The 19,925-nt window shown below is 42.9% G+C and overlaps 2 protein-coding genes across 9 annotated transcripts in view; one reads left to right on the top strand and one right to left on the bottom strand.

The window, feature by feature from the left end:
• Window positions 1-7,994, bottom strand: part of LOC127055619 (uncharacterized) — a 240,577-nt gene extending 232,583 nt beyond the window's left edge. The window contains exon 1 of one of the 2 annotated variants that reach the window (XM_050962828.1): window positions 7,651-7,994. In XM_050962828.1, coding sequence (XP_050818785.1) covers window positions 7,651-7,840 — 190 coding nt within the window. In that variant the 5' untranslated portion in view covers window positions 7,841-7,994. The remainder of the gene's footprint in view (window positions 1-7,650) is intronic. The other variant, XM_050962830.1, reaches the window with a different exon arrangement.
• ACSL6 (acyl-CoA synthetase long chain family member 6) overlaps window positions 1-19,925 on the top strand; it is a 116,542-nt gene that overhangs the window by 35,022 nt on the left and 61,595 nt on the right. The gene's annotated exons all lie outside the window — the stretch shown is intronic.

The following is a 19,925-nucleotide window of genomic DNA, read 5'->3' as shown; positions in this document are numbered from 1 at the left end:
TAATGGGCTTCTCTGCAGTTAGATGAGTCAATCACTGACCCCCCTTCAGAGAGACAGGGCTCAGTGATGCATTTGGGAGACAGCACAGCACTGACCAGTAGAGTTTCTCCCACAAGTAGAATTCTTAAAATACTTGGTTATACACTTACTTCACCTTCCTTATCCAGGTCAAAGACAAGTCTTCAATAGTTCAATTGAGCATACAAATCACATTTTCCTTCTTAAGATGAGTCACCAACTCCTCTGTGTGTCTGCTATACTTGGTTGCGAGACAGGTATTTTTAGATTAATGTACGTCTATAGGCTACTTATTGATTGCATTCAGGAAGACAGGGAAGAATGCGTTCATGTTGGGTTTTGAAATGAATAACTGAATATATATAATATAACATAATGAGCCAGATCCTCAGCTGGTGTAAATGGGCATTGCTCTGAAGTAAGTGAAGATCAAGATCCTTAGCTGATGCAAATCGGGTACTAGGGGTCTCCTTGAAATGTTACAGGGGTCAAAACAGTAAGACTTCTATACAGCCATTGAATGTTTTTAATCATTTAACGTGGCAAATAATTGATATACTGTGTTTGGTTTTTAAATGTGATTGGAAAACATCCTTGTAAGGTGGGTATAGTGAGGTCTTCAGGCTCTTTTCAGTACAATTGGGACTTCTAGAACATTCAGATCCATTGTTATTTGTTTATAGATTGCAAAAATCTTTCAGTTTTATAAATGCATCTCTCAGTGCAGCTGGGTGGAGGCCAGTCCCTTTCTTTATGGGTTGCTTAGAGATCCACATCTTTGGTTTATGTATTTTTCTTTGGTATTGTCTCACCTTCTTAGCAAAATGTTTGAGCGATCAGCACAACTGGTGACGAGTTAACAAGCCATCTGTATTAACAGGGTGGCAATTTTAATGTGGCTTATAATTTACAACTGTTATACTGTGCACTAATGGCCTATTTTTTTTTTTTCCAAAGATGCGAAGCACCTCTAGCCTCTATTAACTGCAATAGGATTTGTGGTGGTCAGGGACTCTGAATATCAAGGCCCAAGTGTTCTGGCCCTTGGGGCTGGGAAAATTGAGTGCTGAATAAATTAAATTGATTAATGCTTCATTGGAATAAAAATATCTCCAGAGAGCACTGATCAGTATTGTGACCCCTATCTTCTGTGTGAAGAACTGCCATGTACAGAAAGAGTATCTGTCAATAATTTTGTACATGAGGAAAATACATCTGTATAATCTTCCTAATTCATTTCTCTTACATTCCTTTTCACTACAAGACAGTTTTTTCTCCATTTGGGGCCAAATCCTGCTGGCTTCTCTCATTCAAATTGGCCCATTTACATCAGTGGGCCAAATTTATTGATACTAGGGGTAAATGTGGCCCGGTGGAACTAACCACATGATCTGTTTTCCTCCTCCCTCCAGAAGGTAACTAAAGGTCATGAGAAAATATTGAAGGCTTACTCAATATGAACACAACTTGCCTTATTCCTCTTTAGCAGATCTCCTGCTCGGAGAGGTTTGAACTGGATGTAACCCCTTTTCCACTGAAGTTAGGTCCTCATAGATCACCACTGCAGAACATTGCTAGGATGCAGTATAGGATTCTGGGAACCATGGCAGTGGAGGGGAACAGTAACTGGCTGCTTCACCAGAGATCTGGTTTTACTTCTTGAGTTCCAAACATTCAGTTCAAGACTCACTGAATTGAGATCCAGCTCTGCGGGCACAAAAGAGATTCATGCTAAAGAGGCTTATGTACTTGTTGAAAGCTAGTTCTTTAATCGTCCTCTAGGCCTGTAGCCAGCTTACCAGATTCAGCTGGTTTAATTTCTAAAGGGAAAAAGAGGTGGTTTTGTTTTTGAGTACTGATAATTAAAAATAAAAAACGTACCTGCTTCTTGATATTTCAAAGCCATTCCAGCTGCTATGTCCATCTCCATTCTTGATCACTAGAACTGTATTTTTTTTTTCCCCTGGTTCTGTGCGAATCTGCAAGACCTGTGGTTCTAAGTTCTCCCTCAGTCACATGTGGCAGCTTCTTACGTTGTTTAAATCTTCGTTTACTGTATAGTAATCAAAACAAGCAACTTCCATTCTGAGCTTTTATTTTCATTTTTATCCCTCTTTACTGTCTCCCAGTGCCAGACTCAAGCAGCACTAGTGCTTTCTTTTATGTCCTATAAGAACTATATTAGACTCTGCTCTTGCAAATATTTATGCATTTGCTTATTTTTATGTACTGCGAATGCTCACATTGCAGTCAGTGAGAGTACTCACAGTGCATAAAATTAAGCACATGTGAATTCCTTGCAGGAATGAGGCCCTAATTGTTATCCTCTGAAGCTGAGTGGTGAACACAATTCCCTCCAGTCTGGGCTGCCTCTCACACTGTGAGTTAAACTCTAAGGCCACGTCCAGACTAGGAATTAAAATCGATTTTAGATACGCAACTTCAGCTACGTGAATAACGTAGCTGAAGTCGAATTTCTAAAATCGAGGTACTCACCAGTCTGGACGGCGCTGCATCGATGTCCGCGGCTCTCCGTGTCGATTCCGGAACTCCGTTCGGATTGATGGAGTTCCGGAATCGATGTAAGCGCGCTCGGGGATCGATACACCGCGTCCAGACTAGACGCGATATATCGATCCCCGAGCAATCGATTTTAACCCGCCGATGCCGCGGGTTAGTCTGGACGAGGGCTAAGCCTCTGACAGGCTCTGCACTTGCACAGCCATCCACAGGCAGGGACATTCCCAACTGAGTTACATGAATAATCTCCCAGCCACTCAAGAACCATCAATAGAGAGGCTCCAGCCAATTCCCCCTAGCTTTCCAGCCTTGAACCCCATAACTGTACCGTCTTGCACTGGTCAGAAGCCTGACCACTGTTAGTTTGCCACTTCATAGGAAAGTGGACATGCACCCAGCCTTTGTTATCTGAGCTAAGATTCCCTATGCACTTGCACCAAAACATGATGTTTTAGGTAAAATATAAAGCATTTATTAACTACAGAAAGACCAATTTTAAGTGATTATAAGTAGCAGGCATACAGATCAAAGTTGGTTACCTACAAAATAAAATCTAAATTCTAACTTCAACAGACTAAGCAAGATTTGAATCAAGCTGTAGCTCACCCTGACACATGGTACAAGCAGATTACAGTTCCTCAATACAGACTGGACACCCTTCCACCCTGGGACCACTCTTCCCCAGTTCAAAGTCCTTTTTCTTCCAGATGTTTTTCGAGTGTTGAGATGAGTGCAGGGAGGGAAAAGGGATCAGGTTAAGTGATGTCACTCTCCCTCTCTTATACTTTTTTCCAGCTACTAGAAAGATCATTGTTGTGATGTGTGTTAACATACGCCATGGGGGCAAGACTGCTTCTCAAAGAAGCCTCTAGGATAATAGATTGTGTACTTATGAACTATTAACAACCATCTGGCTGGTGATGGCTACTCCTTTATTGTGACTGAAAGGCTAGCCATGGGCATCTCCAACCTCACAATATATTTCAGTAACACTCATATAGCAATCCTTCATAATTTCACGTACAATGATAGTACCTACAATTCAACAGGATATTACTGATCAACAGATAATTAATGACTTACCAAATGATACCTCACAAGGTGTACTTTGTACAAAATATATCCAAATCATATCACACTAGTGAATGTGGGGGTTCCAGGGTGCTACTTTGAAGTACAGTGTGTCCCAGAGGGACAAGCCATTAATCAGTCAAGATACAATTTACTAGTTGCCCAAATGTGATACCTAAAGCGAAGGTTAGTCAGATACCAATATGGATGTGTTGGTAGGCTCTAGGTGAGCATGCATGCAAAAAGGAACTTTTTTTTTTCCCACACCACATTTTAATCCCCCTCTTCCTACAGGGGAAATTAATTCTGCTTCTCCTATTACATTTTGCCCACTGCTGGTGAATAAGATTTGCATACACTAAATGACTACATTAGGCTAACCAGATAGCAAGTGTTAAAAATCCGGACAGGAGGTAGGGGGCAATAGGTGCCTATGTGAGAAAAAGACCCAAAATTTGAGACATCTGGTCACCCTAGCCTACATAGAGAATTGTATGCCAGTTGATAACTGGCAGTGAGCAGGAAACTAAGGGCTTGGCTACACTAGGAGGTGTGCAGCGCTGGGAGTTACAGCTGTATAGGGACAGCAGTGCAGTGTGGCCACACTGACAGCTACCAGCGCTGCAGTGTGGCCACATTTGCAGCATTTGGGAGTGGTGCATTGTGGGCAGCTATCCCACAGAGCACCTCGTCCCATTTTGACGTTGTGGGAAGGAGACGGAAGGGTGCGGGTCATTCCGCTTCCTGTCCCAACGCCCCGTGGTGCAACGCTTCACATCCCATCAGTCACTGTTTTTCCATCCACATTTGGCGCCATCGTGAGTCTCCCAATGGTTTCTGTGCAGCGCGATTTCTGTGGGAAATGGAGCCCGAGCTGCTGAGGACTTTGCTGATCAGTGTCGCCAGCACATCACGTTTGGCAGTTGAGCTATTCCTTCAGCTCCAAAGGGACAGTGAGGAGTCTGACGATGATATCGAGTTGCCTGACGCGTGTGACACTAAATTGCTTGTGGCAGTAACGGAAATGCTCAGCACCATGGAATGCCGCTTTTGAGCTCGGGAAACAAGCACTGAGTGGTGGGATCACATCGTCATGGAAGTCTGGGATGACGAGCAGTGGCTGCAGAACTTTCGGATGAGAAAAGCTACTTTCATGGGACTATGTGAGGAGCTCGCCCCCACCCTGCGGCGCAAGGACACGAGATTGAGAGCTGCCCTGCCAGTAGAGAAGCGGGTGGCTATTGCAATCTGGAAGCTGGCAACTCCAGACAGCTACTGATTGGTCGGGAACCAGTTTGGAGTGGGAAAGTCGACCGTTGGAATCGTGTTGATGCAAGTTTGCAGGGCCATTAATTGCATCCTGCTAAGAAGAACCATGACTCTGGGGAACGTGCAGGACATTGTGGATGGCTTTGCACAAATGGGTTTCCCTAACTGTGGAGGGGCGATAGATGGGACGCATATTCCTATTCCCACCCCACCTAGTATCCGAGTACATTAATCGGAAGGGGTATTTCTCTATGGTTCTCCAGGTGCTGGTGGATCACCATGGGCATTTCATTGACATTTACACAGGCTGGCCTGGAAAGATGCATGATGCACGCATCTTTCAGAACAGTGGCCTGTTCAGGAAGCTGCAGGCTGGGACTTTTTTCCCAGACTGAAGATCACAGTAGGGGACGTTGAAATGCCCATTGTGATCATTGGAGACCCCGCTTACCCATTAATGCCTTGGCTCATGAAACCGTATACAGGGAAGCTTGACAGGAGCAAGGACCAGTTCAACTACAGGCTGAGCCGGTGCCGAATGGATGTGGAGTGTGCTTTTGGCTGTTTAAAGGGCCGCTGGAGATCTCTTTATGGGAACCTAGACTTGGGGGAAAGTAGCATCCCTGCGGTTATAGCCGCGTGCTGTACCCTCCATAATAGTTGGGAAGGGAAGGGTGAAACATTCAGTCAGGAATGGACCTCCGAAGTTCAACGCCTGGAGGCTGAATTTGCACAGCCAGAGAGCAGGGCTACTAGAGAGGTCCAGCACAGGGCTACAAAGATTAGGGATGCCTTGAGGGAGGAATTTGAGGCTGAAAGCCAACAGTAATGTTTTTGGTGCCTTGCATGGGAGTGAAGTGCAGTGGTTACAATGATTTGCAGTGCCTGTTTTTTTCCTTGGGGTACGGTATCTTTCACTTTCTGCAATAATAAAAACTGTTTTAAAAGCCAAGAAATCATTTATTGAAAAGGAAATAAGTAAAAGGGTAGGGTGGTGAACTGTACAGTCAGAGGTTTGAATATGTCCTGCCTGGAGTGCTGTGCAATGACTGCTGCACTTCAGGATGAAAATGCTGCATGGTGATGGGGATTGAGTGCAGAGGGTAAGGGTCGTAGTTCTCAGGGCTGGTAGGTGAACGTACAGGTGCTTGGGGCAGCTGGTGGTGGTAAGAACCTGGATGCTGGAGAAGGGGGTTTTGAGCTGACATTGGGGCACAAGGGAGAGAGCTGGGGGTGGGGGGCGCATGGCGCTCTGCCTGCGTGGCTACAAGTGACTGGATACAGTCCGTTTGGCACGGCAGAAGGCTTATCAGCTGCTTCGTGCTTTTCTTCTTAGCCAATTCCTTTCTCCTGCTTTCTCTTTCCCTCCAGTCCTGCATTTTTTCTCTCCAGTCCTGCAGCTTCTTATTCTCTCTGGCAGACTGATTCATAACTGCTTTTACCATATCTTCTTTGCTTTTTCGTGGCTTTCTCCTCAGGTTTTGTAGCTTTTCAGCAGTCTCAGATACGGTCAGTCGATTAGTAGTTAAGGACACTGTTAATAGAAAAAAGACAAAAATTGAAACATTTAACAGAGAGGCAGCATTGTATATAATCACAGTGAAGGAGTTTACAGTCTCACTTTAGAATACTTTCCACATACCAAACACAGCACAGAGAGCCCACAGCAGCGAAGACATGGTGAGTAAGGGGGAATGAGTGCAGGCGTTAATTAATTCTGGAAGCCATCTCGCTGCTGCGGCTCACCTGGGAAGGGGAACTGATTGGTTCAGGGCTGCACTGGGGTTTCTGTGCATTGGGGAAAGCAGAGAGCTGCGGGGGCACCTGCACTGAACACTATCCCTACATTTTCCACAGGAGTTAATCCTGGAAGATATCTCACTTCTGCGGATTACCTGGGAAGCAAGGGAGGGTCATCTACAGCAATGCAGATTCCGCCCTGGCCCCTATGCAGCTTGCCTGTGTGCAGCAATGGTCCCCCCCACCCCTCGCGGCACAGTGGCGCGGACGCGTTAGCCTGACTGGGACAAGGACCACAGTGGCTCTCCCTATAAACTTGCGCAAGCGCATTGCCCACGCTCTGGCAGAAACTTCTGAAGAGATTACCGAGGCCGATTACCGCGACGTGATAGACCACATCAATGGGCTATTCCACATCTAGGCATGCACCCCCCTCCTCTCCCGAAACATTTCCATCCTGAAAATAAAAGCTGCTTACCGGGAACCCACTCCTCTGCTTCTTCTTCACCAACAAGTTCCAGCTGCTGTGACTGGCTAGCTTCCTCCTGGCTTGAGAAGAGCTCCTGGCTGCATGCCTCCTGGGACTCCGGGGTATCTCCCCCCACCCCAGTACTCTCACTCTCGGTTTCTTCCCCCCCCTCCACCTCCCTCTCCTCTCCCTGCTCTGAACTGTCCATCGTGGTCCTCGGATTGGCAGTGGGGTCACCCCCAAGTATCACGTCCAGCTCCTTGTAAAAACGGCAGGTCATGGGGGCAGCACCTGAGTGGCGGTTCCCTCGCGGGCTTTGCAGTAGGCACTCCGCAGCTCCTTTACTTTAACCCTGCACTGCACCATGTCCCAGTCATGGCCCCTTTCCATCATGGGCTTTGATATCTGCCCACAGGTATCGTAATTCCTACGGCTGGAGCGCAGCTGTGACTGCACAACTTCCTCACCAAAAACACTGATGAGGTCCATCAACTCGCCATTGCTCCATGCTGGGGCTCGTTTGGAGCGTGGAGGCATGGTCACTGATTGATTGCACTCCACACCTGGCTGAGCAAACAGGAAGGGGATTTTTAAAATTCCTGGGGCATTTAAAGGGCGGGTCACCTGAGGCCAGGGCAGTAGAGTGTGAACTGATGAGCAGAGTGGCTGAACAGGTATTCTGGGATACCTCCTAATAACCTGGAGGCCAATTACAGCACTTTTGGTGGCCACACTTGATGAGCAGCGCTGCATCACCAGTGCTGCAATCGTTATACCCCAAGCAGACCAGGTGTACAGCCAGCGCTGCAGCCAGGGAGTTGCAGCACTGGATGAGCCTTGCAGGTGTGGACGGTTACTAAGTTGCAGCGCTGTAAACCCACCACCAGTGCTGCAACTCTCCAGTGTAGCCAAGCCCTCAATGATGCATCCATCCCTTAGTGGCTACATTGCTTGTTGGTGTCTTAGCAAATAGAAGAGCAACGCTGGGATTTTCAAAGGAGCATTGAGGAATTAGTTACTAAATTCCATTGAAATTTATGTTCATATGCAAGTGTAAAAGGATTTAGGGCCCAGATCCACAAAGGGACACTTAACTTTTAGGGTCCTAGAAAATCATTGGAACAACCATTGGCTCCACAAAGATTAAGTTAAGTTGCTAGGGTCTCTATATGATGTATGGGGAAAGATAGGCCTAAGACTGGGCTCTGCAAAAGCCAGAATGCTAGGCAGGGTGCCACCTAACCTAGCCAATGAGAGATGTTAACAAAAGAGGTGTGTCCTCAGAGTTAGGTGCCTACCTCCAGGCTGCAGGAAGGTGCTTGCAATCTACAGTTGGGAGCCCCTCTCCCAGGTTCAGAGGAAGGATTTGAACAGGAGACTGCTCTGACTAGTGGGCTATGGGATAGTCTGATGTGAGAGCTCCCCGAGTCTCTCTCCTTTTGGATAAGTACTTCGAGTCACTGGGCCAGAGAAAAAGAGCGCGAGTGTAAGAATTACTCTATAGCCTGGTGATTAGGGCACCTACCCTAATGGGAATTGACAGAGTCCAATCTCTCTGCTCCAGTGTCAGTTAAGACATGCTACTTTTCTTACCCTTCACAGGACTCGCTGGTTTTGTTACCTACTGTCTTGTTGCAGGTAATCCTAGGAGTTTTGCTACTGCGTATTACAATCGATGTCTAAGTGTTGCCATAGATTTCCTCCTCCACAATAATGGCATTACAAATGGTTCTGTGCCTATTGGAAAGTATGGTAGTGTCATTAACTTAACTGCTAGGATTTTGCATAAATCAAAACAAAGGATGAGGTTGCATCAGTTTTCAATTAGCTGCCAATAAAAATGTGGCATTTTGAATGCTCTGATGCCTCCCCATTTATTTCATATTAATTTTAATTAGAGGTGAGCCAAGGAGAACATGTTCAGATTCTGATTACTCTAAGTTTCAGGTATTGTATCTGAGACCAAATCAGAGCTGGGGTTCAGGTCCAGCTTTGATAGCTCTGAAATCTCACAAGTTATTGGCTGAAAGTGGTGGGCATGACAGGAGATCAGCTATTCTCAGAGTTTTTGCCAGTTAGGGCTAAAATCTTATGAGTGACTGGCCTGGTGAGACTTGAGCTGCATCCAGACCAGAATTGCAAAACTCTTCTAGTTGGGCTCTGAATCAAACTAAATCCACAGAAGCAGTTTCTGAACTGATTGACATTTAGTTCCCCCTACCTGAAATTGGTTAGAGAGGCTCACAGTCAAGAGTCTATTTTGGACTATCTCTAATTTTTTAATTACAGCAATTATTCATAGGCTGTAATCTCCTAAGGTCCAGGTTCCTTCATCTGAGTTATTGTAAGTCAACAGTAGCTAAACAGCATTTAATGACACTAGTTGTTACTAGAATTGCTTTCCCACTCAGTGCTTTCATCAAGCATGTACAATTATATTGTGCTGGCTACAGACAAAATTTACAAATGTTTACTGTCAGTATTGCTACACAGTAACTCTTTCTGCTGTTATGTGTCTCAGAGAAATTAATATCAATTATAAGCAATGATAATAAGTCTTCAAATATATAGTGAATACTTTTTAACAGAATTTTTATACACTAGTGCAGCAGTGGAAATACACTCTGTCTTTACAGAAATGCTTTCAGAATTATGCCATTTTAAGATTTGGAAAAAAGACCCAGTAGTATCTGACACGATTATTTCCCCGGTGTGGTCTCTATTAATTGCTGTTCCTGAGAGCAGTGAGGCTTTAGTACCAAATGACTAGCCTGTTGGGTCCCTGAGAAATATTAGTAAGTCAAATATTGCAAGAGATCTATCTTAGTCAGACTCAAAAAACAACTTTCTCCCATTTGTTTTCTCATTATATGACACCAAAGTAATGATCTTGTCCACAGTATCAGACACACTCAAATACCTACTATACTTTTAGAGTGAGGAATTTGTGAACTTCCCTTTAAAGGGTCCTATAAATAACAATTCAACTACAAAAAAGTTAATAACGCACATTTCCACGGTTATGTCCTGTATATGGGGGACAGGGGTGTGCGTGGCTAGGTAAATAACACTCCACTCCCCTGCCTAAAGATTCAGGATGTGCTGCAAAGCCCAGTGAAGTCTTTTAATTGATTTCATTGGGCTTTGAATCAGATCATGAGGGGTAGCACAATGCTGTCTCAAGGGAGCTGTGGTTTTGAGAGGGGTCTCATGACTCCTGCATCTAGCAAGAACTGGAAGTATAAAGGAGTTGATCCAGATCTCTGAGAGAGGGTGGAGCTTGCATTGTGTTTTTGAATCCTGGCAGCTGGTTTGGAATGACTTCCCCATCTTGGAGGAGGTTGTCTGTCATTGCAGTGCTGCACTCTTAGCTGCTGCTCCTGGAAGGGGAGGGAAGGTTAGAAACAGACAGTCCTGAATCAAAGGGTGTGTTCGCATGAGAATCCCCACATGGACCAAGTAAGTAACTAAACTTTGATTCAGTGCTTGGGCAGAGGAAGCCCCCCTTATCATATGCTCAAACTAGGGAAAGTCTGCACTTGAATGCCTCAGATACTGCTTTGCAAAAAAACCCCTAGAAACCTCATTGGAGGCAAGAAATTTAGTAAATTGTTAGCGAAAGAGAGTAAATAAAAAGGCTTTTCTCTTTTTTGCAATACATAAACTCTTTTTTTTTTTTAATCAGAAAAACCTGTGTTAATCCCTAGGAGATGATGTGGAGTTTTTGTACTAAACACAGGATTGTGCTTCTTGTTCACAAATACCGGGGCCAGGGTGTTAAAAACAATAACCGGATAACTAGACATCTCCTGTTGACTGTCAAATGTTATACTGTCTAATGGAAATCATTTGAATTTCAATGATATACAGTATATTTGATTTTTAAATACCCGGTTTTTGTCCTGAAGGAAAAAGATAGTTTAATTAATACCTGTTGCAATGCTGGAAGATCTGAGTACTTTAGACTAACTAGTAACTTTAATTTGCACTAATTTAAATGCAAAGAAATACACATGCAGGAAGACTTTACTTCCATCTGGACCAGGGGTGGGGCAGGGCAGGGAGGGCGAGCTGAAATTATCTCAACAAATTCTGCTGCTTGCACACTGGTGTGATTCTGCTGAGGTCAGTAGAGTTGCAAACTCTACAGTGTTACTCAGCAATGTAGCCACAAGCCCAAATAATATTTTGTGGGTTTATGAGATTGAGGCAATCAATATTTAGCAAAGGGGTATTAAGATGCAGCTTTAAAGGCTCAAAAAGCTTGTACTGTAGAATAATTTTTTCATTGAGTGACATACCTCTGCATCTCACCCTTTAGACTGAGATGTTTCGGGTCCAATAAGCTTTGTTTCCCCATCTCTGTCAGTTCAAATACTAATGAAAAAACAGTATTGTTGTCAAGGACACCTTTATGGAGGAGGAATATGTTGCTTCTGCAGCAAATTCTGTATGGCAAGGGGAGTTTGCCATATTATGACTGAGGAGACAGGAGTGCTAAAGAATCTGGGCAACTGTTGAGAATCTTTAAAGAGTGTAGTCTGAGGGTCATTCTAGCCAATTTAATTGATTAATCACCATTAAATCATGTGATTAACTCAAAAAATTAATCATGATTAATTGCAGTTTTAATCGCACTATTGAACAATAGACTACCAATTAAAATTTATTAAATATTTTTGGATGTTTTTCTACATTTTCAAATATATTGATTTCAAAGTGTACAGTTCTCACTTTATATTTTTATTACAAATATTTACACTGTAAAAATTATAAACAAAAGAAATAGTATTTTCCTATTCCCCTCATACAGGTACCGTAGTGCAATCTCTTTGTCCTGAAAGTGCAATTTACAAATGTAGATGCGGGGGTGGGGGGGAGTGTGTGTGTGTGTGTGTGTTTATATAACTGCATTCAAAAACAAAACATTGTAAAACTTTAGAGCATCCATCCACTCAGTCCTACTTCTTTGCTAAGACAAACAAGTTTGTTTACATTTCCAGGAAATACTGCCGCTTGCTTTTTACTTACAGTGTCACCTGAAAGTGAGAACAGGCATTGCAAGGCATTTACGTGCCAGATATGCTAAATAAGTCGTATGCCCCTTCATGCTTCAGCCACCATTCCAGAGGACATGTTTCCATGCTGATGAGGCTCATTTAAAAAAATAATGCATTAATTAAATTTATGACTGAACTCCTTGAAGAGAAAATTGTATGTCTCCTGCTCTGTTTTACCCACATTCTGCCATATATTTCATGTTATGGCAACCTCAGATAATGACCAAGCACTTGTTTGATTTAAGAATACTTTCACTGCAGATTTGACAACACAAAGAAGGTACCAATGTGATATTTCTACAGATAGCTACAGCATTCGACTCAAGGTTTAAGAATCTGAAGTGCCCTCCAAAATCCGAGAGGGATGAGGTGTGGAGCGTGCTTTCAGGAATCTTAAAAGAGCAACACTCTGATGCAGAAACTACAGAACCCGAACCACCAAAAAAGAAAATCAACCTTCTGCTTTTGGCATCTGACTCAAATGATGAAAGAGAACATGCATCGGTCTGCACTGCTTTGGATTGTTGTTGAGAAGAACCTGTCATCAGCATGGACACATGTCCCCTCGATTGGTGTTTAAATCATGAAGGGACATATGAATCTTTAGAGCATTTAGCATGTAAATATCTTGCAACGTCAGCTACAACTGTGCCGTGCGAATGCCTGTTCTCACTTTCAGGTGACGTAAGCAAGCAGCATTATCTCCTGCAAATGTAAACGGGTTGGTTTAAGCAATTGGCTGAACAAGAAGTAGGACTGAGTGGACTTGTAGGCTCTATAATTTTATGTTTTATTTTTGAATGCAGTTTTTTTTACATAATTCTACATTTGTAGGTTCAATTTTTATAATCAAGAGATTGCGCCACAGTACCTGTATTAGGTGAATTGAAAAATACTATTTCTTTTTTTATAGTGCAAATATTTGTAATCAACATTAAATATAAAGTGAGCACTGTACATTTTGTATTCCATGTTGTAATTGAAATCAATATATTTGAAAAATGTAGAAAACATCAAAAATATTTAAATGGTATTCTATTATAGTTTAACAGAGCAATTAATCGCAATTATTTTTTTTATTGGGCGATTAATTTTTTTTATTGCTTCACAGTGTTAATCCAAATAAGAGCTTGCTTACATTTGCTAGTTCATAGCTATAACTAACAGTCTTTAGTGCACCTCAGAAAATTTTGTGCTTGGATATAGGTATAATGATGAGAAGTTTTACATGGATGCTAGACATGCAAATTTTAGTCTCCTGAACTTTGTGGGACTTCTGACCTCCAGAACAAGGATTAAATCTATGAAGTAATTATAGGAATATTGTCATTGTGTAACCAAATTGGACATTCAGTGAAGTTTAAATTGCATCATAGACATACAATTGGACTGATTCTGCTCTCACACTGGAGTTATGCCCATGAACTCCATTGACTTCACTGGAGTTACAGTTTATACCAGTGTAAGATCAGTCAGTCTCCTTGAATGATATACCTAAATATAAACTAATAGTGCAGTTATAGTCTACATTTTGATTAATGATGTATGTAAACTAGAAGGCAGATCCTCTGGTCTGGCCAATCTATGCTCAATACAAAATTGGAAATAGCTTTACACTATCTTTGTAGCCTCCAGGTGTGAGGTGGGGGAGCAATATTTGGTGGTCCAGAACCACAGTGTAAAGTAGAGGAGTGTATGGGTTGCTCTAAATTATGCCAGCTGCCTACAGCAACCGAGGGGAGATTCTGTGTGTGTTGGAGATCACTGTGGTGTAGCATGATGCTATCCAGTTTCAGTATAATTTTATACTTCCAGCACAGTAAAAACTATTTCAAAAAAGCTTCAAAAGGGCATACTTGTAGTAGCTTACTTTAAATTAAGCATTGTAGTGATCCACCAACTGATAGCACTGTTGAGTATTACGTTATTGTCCAGCACAGTGTACAAATCCAGGTCCAGAAAAAAACTCTGGGATATGCCGTGTTATAGACTGTATTTGTGACACTGGAAATGAGAATGATAAATTAGAGATTTAAAAATGTGAAGCATATTTGAGTGATTGTCAGAATAATGTTGGCTCATTGATATAGTTTTGCTTTCATGTGGTGCTACTTTACGAGATGCTTACTGGAATTTTTTAGCTGTAATTGATCTGTTAAAGATGGTAATAGGGCATCTCTTATACAGTTAGTTGCACAGAATGGTTTAGAGGATTAAGCTAAGGTGTTCTTACCACAAGTGAAAATAGTGAATATGTTCAAAGTTACATGAATGGATAATCCCTTTTATAGTTCTTATAAGGGGCGATATCTCCCTGCCCTATTCAACAACTTTTTCATGTCCTGAGTTCAAGTACAGAACATCTGGAATATTAGAATAAGTGAAGTGAGTATTAGTTATTACGAGAGCCTGGCAGGTAATTCAAGCCACCAAACCATCTATAGATGGAGAGTAAATGTACACCACTGCAGAAGGCATCTTCACCCTAAACCAGTACATGCTCCAGAGACTTGAGACATTATGCTCAGTTCTGGCCACCTCAGGATATCTGATCTATATTTATTCCCTCCTGATAGTTAACTAGCCTTTTCTCTGGTCCATTTCTCTTCTCTTCTTACTTGCACATATTTTTACTCTTCTCCCCCCCCCACCCCTTCCATGCTTCCTTTCTCCTGCCTCATCGCTCCCTTCATAAGAATAATTTAAAAATCAAGTGAAAACGTCGAAGCTTCAACTTCAATATAAAATAAATTGTAACATCAAAGTTTTCATATTAGTAGAGTCTTGCATACCTGAATGGTGAAGGCAAGGTAGACAGAGTTCACTGAATGCCAGTAAGGTATTTATTGCAGTAGGCACACACCAGAAAACTTTCATTTACTATAGGCAGTGTTCCCTCTAATTTTTTGTGTGCAGAATGAATTTTATGTGCACCAATATGGAGGTAATGTGTGACACAGTACCTCCATGTTGGTGCACATAACAACATTCATGTGGTGGGGGTGGGGTCAAGGTGTTTGGAGTGTGGGAGGGGGTGAGGGCTCTGGCTAGGAGTGAAGCCTCTGGGGTGGGGCCAGGAATAAGGGGTTTGAGGAATGGGAGGGGGCTCAGGGCTGGTGCAGAGGGGTGAGAGGGATGCAGGCTCTGGGGTGTGGCCAGGGAAGAGGGGTTTGGGGGTGCAGGCTGTCCCAGGGCTGCAGCGGGAAGAGAGGTCTCCCCCCAGCCCTCTCTCACCACAGCAGCTTGGGGCCAGGGGAGAGGTGCTTCCCCCTGGTGGCAGCTCCGGATGAGCTGAGGGAGGGGCTCCTCTCTGGCAGCTCCAGTGGGCCTGGGCCAGGCTGGGAGAGGGGCTCCTCTCCCCCAGCAGCAGGAAGTCTGGGGCAGATCCGCACTGTGGGAGAGGCATCTCTCCCCACTGCAGCCCGGAGCCCCTGCATGGGGCTTAGTGGGCAGCTGTACAGCTTAGAGGGAACTTACTGTCAGTGGTTTATATGACAGGAATTTGTTCCATGAACGTATGCCAATTGCAGGCAATGGAATAGGGGACAAAATAGAATCACAGAGGAGTGATTCGAACAGCATCAATTTGATCTTGTTGTGAGAGCAAGGTAACTTGTTGAGGGAGCATGGTGCCTTTCACAAGGACAAGGACACATGAGAGATTCGAGTTCTGTTTGTCCTGGTTGTATGAGCAAAAGTGGAAGATCTTCCACAGAAGATACATTACCCATCTCTCTCTCACTCACACACACATATACATACATATATATTCTTCTTGCTGTGCTCAGCCCAGAGCAACCAATGCCTTTCCCATATGTCCAGATGCTGCTGCTGTCTGAGTTATTTCAACATTGTAAGTGTGGGCTATGTTCCAAAAGCAGGGCTGTTTACCCAAACGTAGTAAAGGACAGGGTCATTGCCAAGCCACTTTTGGATGCAATATCAAGATTGACTGTTGCAAGAGACAAGCGAGATAAGATCTGCAGCACAATAATACTAAAATCATATGTAATCAGAAATAGGGACCAATGACTGAGTTAGCCAAGAAACTATAGATTCTGAATATGAGAAACTGAGGAATTCTTTATCCTCATTAGGGAGGATGGGAAAGAAATGTGATTTCAAATTACACACTTAAAATCTCCATTCAAATAATGGTTTTTAAACCATGAAAACATGTAAGTTTAACCAGGAAAATATTATGCAACGCTCCCCGTAAAATTTTACTTACTGCATCTGCAGGTTAGTCTTTGCAAGAATTCCAGCAATCCTGCCATTGAATTGTTCGGATGGCTGAGTTGATTCATGTGTTGGAATGCTCAGTGTGCAGGTCTAATTTCCCATTTGTTTTTGTGTTATTTCCATCAATATGGAATCCTCCATGATGCTTTGCAGTGTATTTTAGACTGAGTTACTACTAATAATAACATAGTTATAACTCCTTTCATCACGAAGGATTTGAAAATCTTTGCAAACTTCACAAAGACAGGAATCGCTAAACTTGCCCCTGAAATATAGTCCTTTCTGAGGAGGAATACAGGAGCTGTTTAACAGCGCTCATTCGCATGATGCAAGTGTTTCAGTCACGAGGTGAAGGGGGACTGTCTGTCCTCCACTCAAGCCTACTTCTTGAATGTAATATATGTAAAGTACCTTTTGTCGAAGTACCTAGGCATTTATTTTAGCTATATGAAACTACAGAGGAAACTTTCAGGTAAGCAGAAAGTAATTGCCCAAGTGGGAATTTAGGAGGACACTGGGGTTATGTTGGGTCATCGGATCTTGAATGACCACAAGTAATCAAGAATCCTACATGTACCTAATACATAAAATGATTTTAATATTTGGATTTTCCCTGGAGTATTTACTGTAGCAGATGGAATGAGTCCAATTGAAAATAATTTCCCGTAGGAGTCATGTGGAAACCTTGCCTATTGCTGAATATTTTGTAATGTATTATTCATCAGCGGATGCTGCTAATGACATTCTGCTTACTGTATTTGCAATCTCATGGACCTCTTAAAATTGCTCTTATGTAATGAGAATGTATTATATGCAAGAATAAATAACGCCATACAGGTCAAATTTTAAATGAAAACACCATACTCTTTTGGAAGGTCAAGGACACAGCTTCGAGTTTTCTAAAACCAATCAACAACTTACAAAATCTAGACATTTCACACAATTTACACCATGCTAACATGTAACAAAGAGCCCAGCGTAACAGTTCTGTCTTCTAAGGATGCAGTTGGTTTTCGTTCAGCTGCAGTCATTAGACTCAACAGAGGGCTGTTTGCGAAATTTAATGGCCTGTGATATGCAGGTCACACTGGACGATCTAATGGTCCCTTCTGGCCTTAAAGTGCGTTACTAGGCTACAAAGCAATCATGTCTGCAGTAATAATCTACTCTCTTGAGACCTGTCTGAAGGGGCAGTTAGGCTCTCTCTGTCCTGTACAGCACGCCAGGAGTGCTACCCATCCCTTAACCTACAAGCCTCTGTCCTGTGCTATGGGAGGCTTCACCCTTCGCTTCCAAGTCAAGACTTGCCCTTATTGTTACCTTAACCAAAACAAGGTCTAGTGCCCCAGTACACCCTGCTCTTGGTGGTGATCCCAATGCTGAAGTTCAACCTGATCACTAATTCCTCCCTTAGATGTCTCTCAAGGAATGGTTTCTGATGTTAGGTGCAAACATTAAAAGCAATGGCTTCAGCTGAGAATGCTTGACCTCTCCTACTGCATAGGTTGCAAAGCTCTCCTCCATTTCTCCACATCTTTAACACCTTTTCTAGTTTGTTGTCCAGTGCTTGCTTGCATAGGTGGTTACAGCATTGGGAGGGTTGTTTCAAAATTACAGGGACCACAGGCAGTTTAATCAGAAAGCGAGTCAGATTCACTTCTTAGTTAAACTGGCACAAATTTGCAAACTTGGCCAAATACATTTATTAAGACTGACTGCTCTTCTGTAAGCATCGGAAAATTTAAGTAACACAGTTGTGCAACGCGATCTCTACTCCTTAAGAATTGCTTAGCAATGAGCTCCCCTTTCTTTGTGGTCAGTTAGTGAAAACCTGCTGATTTACACATTGATTTTAAAACCATGGCTGATATGGTGTTGAAGAAATACCGCTTGAGATAAAGGGACAATCAACACTTTAGGATGTAACCTCAGCCTGTTGCTCCACTTTGTTAACTGATCCAGCACGTGCTGTCTAAATTGGATCTAAATTGCCAGAATAATGTAATTAGACACTATGTTAAATAATCAGAACTCTGTAAAGGTGGCCAGAGGCCTGGGATACATTCCTAGATAGGAAGATATTTCCAAATGGAAACACAGGGTAAATGTTTGTTTATTGTCGTAGAACCTAAAGGCCCCAATCTGGGATCTGAAAATAACTTGGTTTTAGTATTTTTTCATGAAGGATTATTTTTATTAAATACACTCAGGGCCTATTGACAAACCCCTTATACATAGGAGGAGCTCTCCCTAAATATCTGTACACTCGCTCCATTGTCCTCCAAGTCAGCTCTGCTCTGATGCCTATAAAACACTAGACAATAGTTTATTTCACCGAATATAATTTGTTTCGTCATCCTGTCTTCCCTACCCTCATCCTGCTTGGTTTGTTTTCTCTCGCTGTACGTTAAGACTGCAAGCTCTTTCTTTGGGACAGGGTCTAGCTATGTATTATATTGTAGCTTTCAGCACACGTACTATTAAAAATTACTTACTAAAAGCTGCTAAATATGTTCTCTAGAGCATGTTTGGCATGAAGTGACAAAACTTGAGAGAATGAGCCTGACCTTAAATACATCATGTGCAATGACTTTCAGGAAGAAACACCATATCGTTTTCTATTAATTTCAGTGCATATATTGTTTTTTAAATACTTGTGCTCCCTCTGCCCCTACGGGAACATAAAAGATTTCTCTCTTAAAGCCCAACTGCTGGTGTCCCTTTAAATTGCCAGAGCACAATTTAAGGGTACATCATTAACCATTTATATCTTCTCCCTCCCAACTAATTTACTCGAGGTATTTTCCCCTCATAGTTTCAAAGCTAAGGGGGGGTTCCCTTGTGAGCTTGCTTGCCTCAGTAAATATGAAGCAGTTATTTAAAACACAGGCTGTGCCTTCTTGTATATTCAACACACAAACAAATCTCCCTTACACCAGTGCAGCTCCATCAACTGGTTGTCACCCTCTGAGAGAGAAATCAGGCCCGGATTTCTGGAGGCAAGCAAGCCATTGGTTATGGGATGGGGGATATGGCCTTTGTGCCGATGATTACAGCTTTGTTCATAAAAGAAAAAAGCAAGGAGATTCGTCAATGCTAATGTGCAGCAGAACCACAGGGCCTGATCCTCAGCTGCTATAAGTAGGCATTACACCATTGAAGGCAATGAAAATGCACTGATGTACACCCACTGAAGATCTATCCCTCTAGCTGCTGGCAGATAGGGTCCTGAGACTCTTGACCTGAGCTGCACTGGTAGGGTGCTTCATCTGTACAGGACAGGAAGCAGGACATGCCCCCTGTATCACAGAAGGCACAGCTCCTGGTGGGTTCCCTGCACCTAAGGATTTTGAGGGAGTCATACCTGCCTTCATAGTCTCTATACACGAGGCTATCACTCTATGTACCACTTGACACTTCCAACAGAATTTGTATTCAGAAAGATCCCAATTCAATGACTTGTCTCTGTTTTGTGTATGAATGAGCCCCACTGCACTGATCCACTGAGGACGGAGATAATATGCCCCTTCATATTG

Source organism: Gopherus flavomarginatus, chromosome 7, assembly GCF_025201925.1.
Source record: "Gopherus flavomarginatus isolate rGopFla2 chromosome 7, rGopFla2.mat.asm, whole genome shotgun sequence".
In the NCBI taxonomy this organism is placed as follows: domain Eukaryota; kingdom Metazoa; phylum Chordata; order Testudines; family Testudinidae; genus Gopherus; species Gopherus flavomarginatus.
Note: the sequence above shows the minus strand (reverse complement) of the source record. Positions and strands in the feature narration are given on the sequence as shown.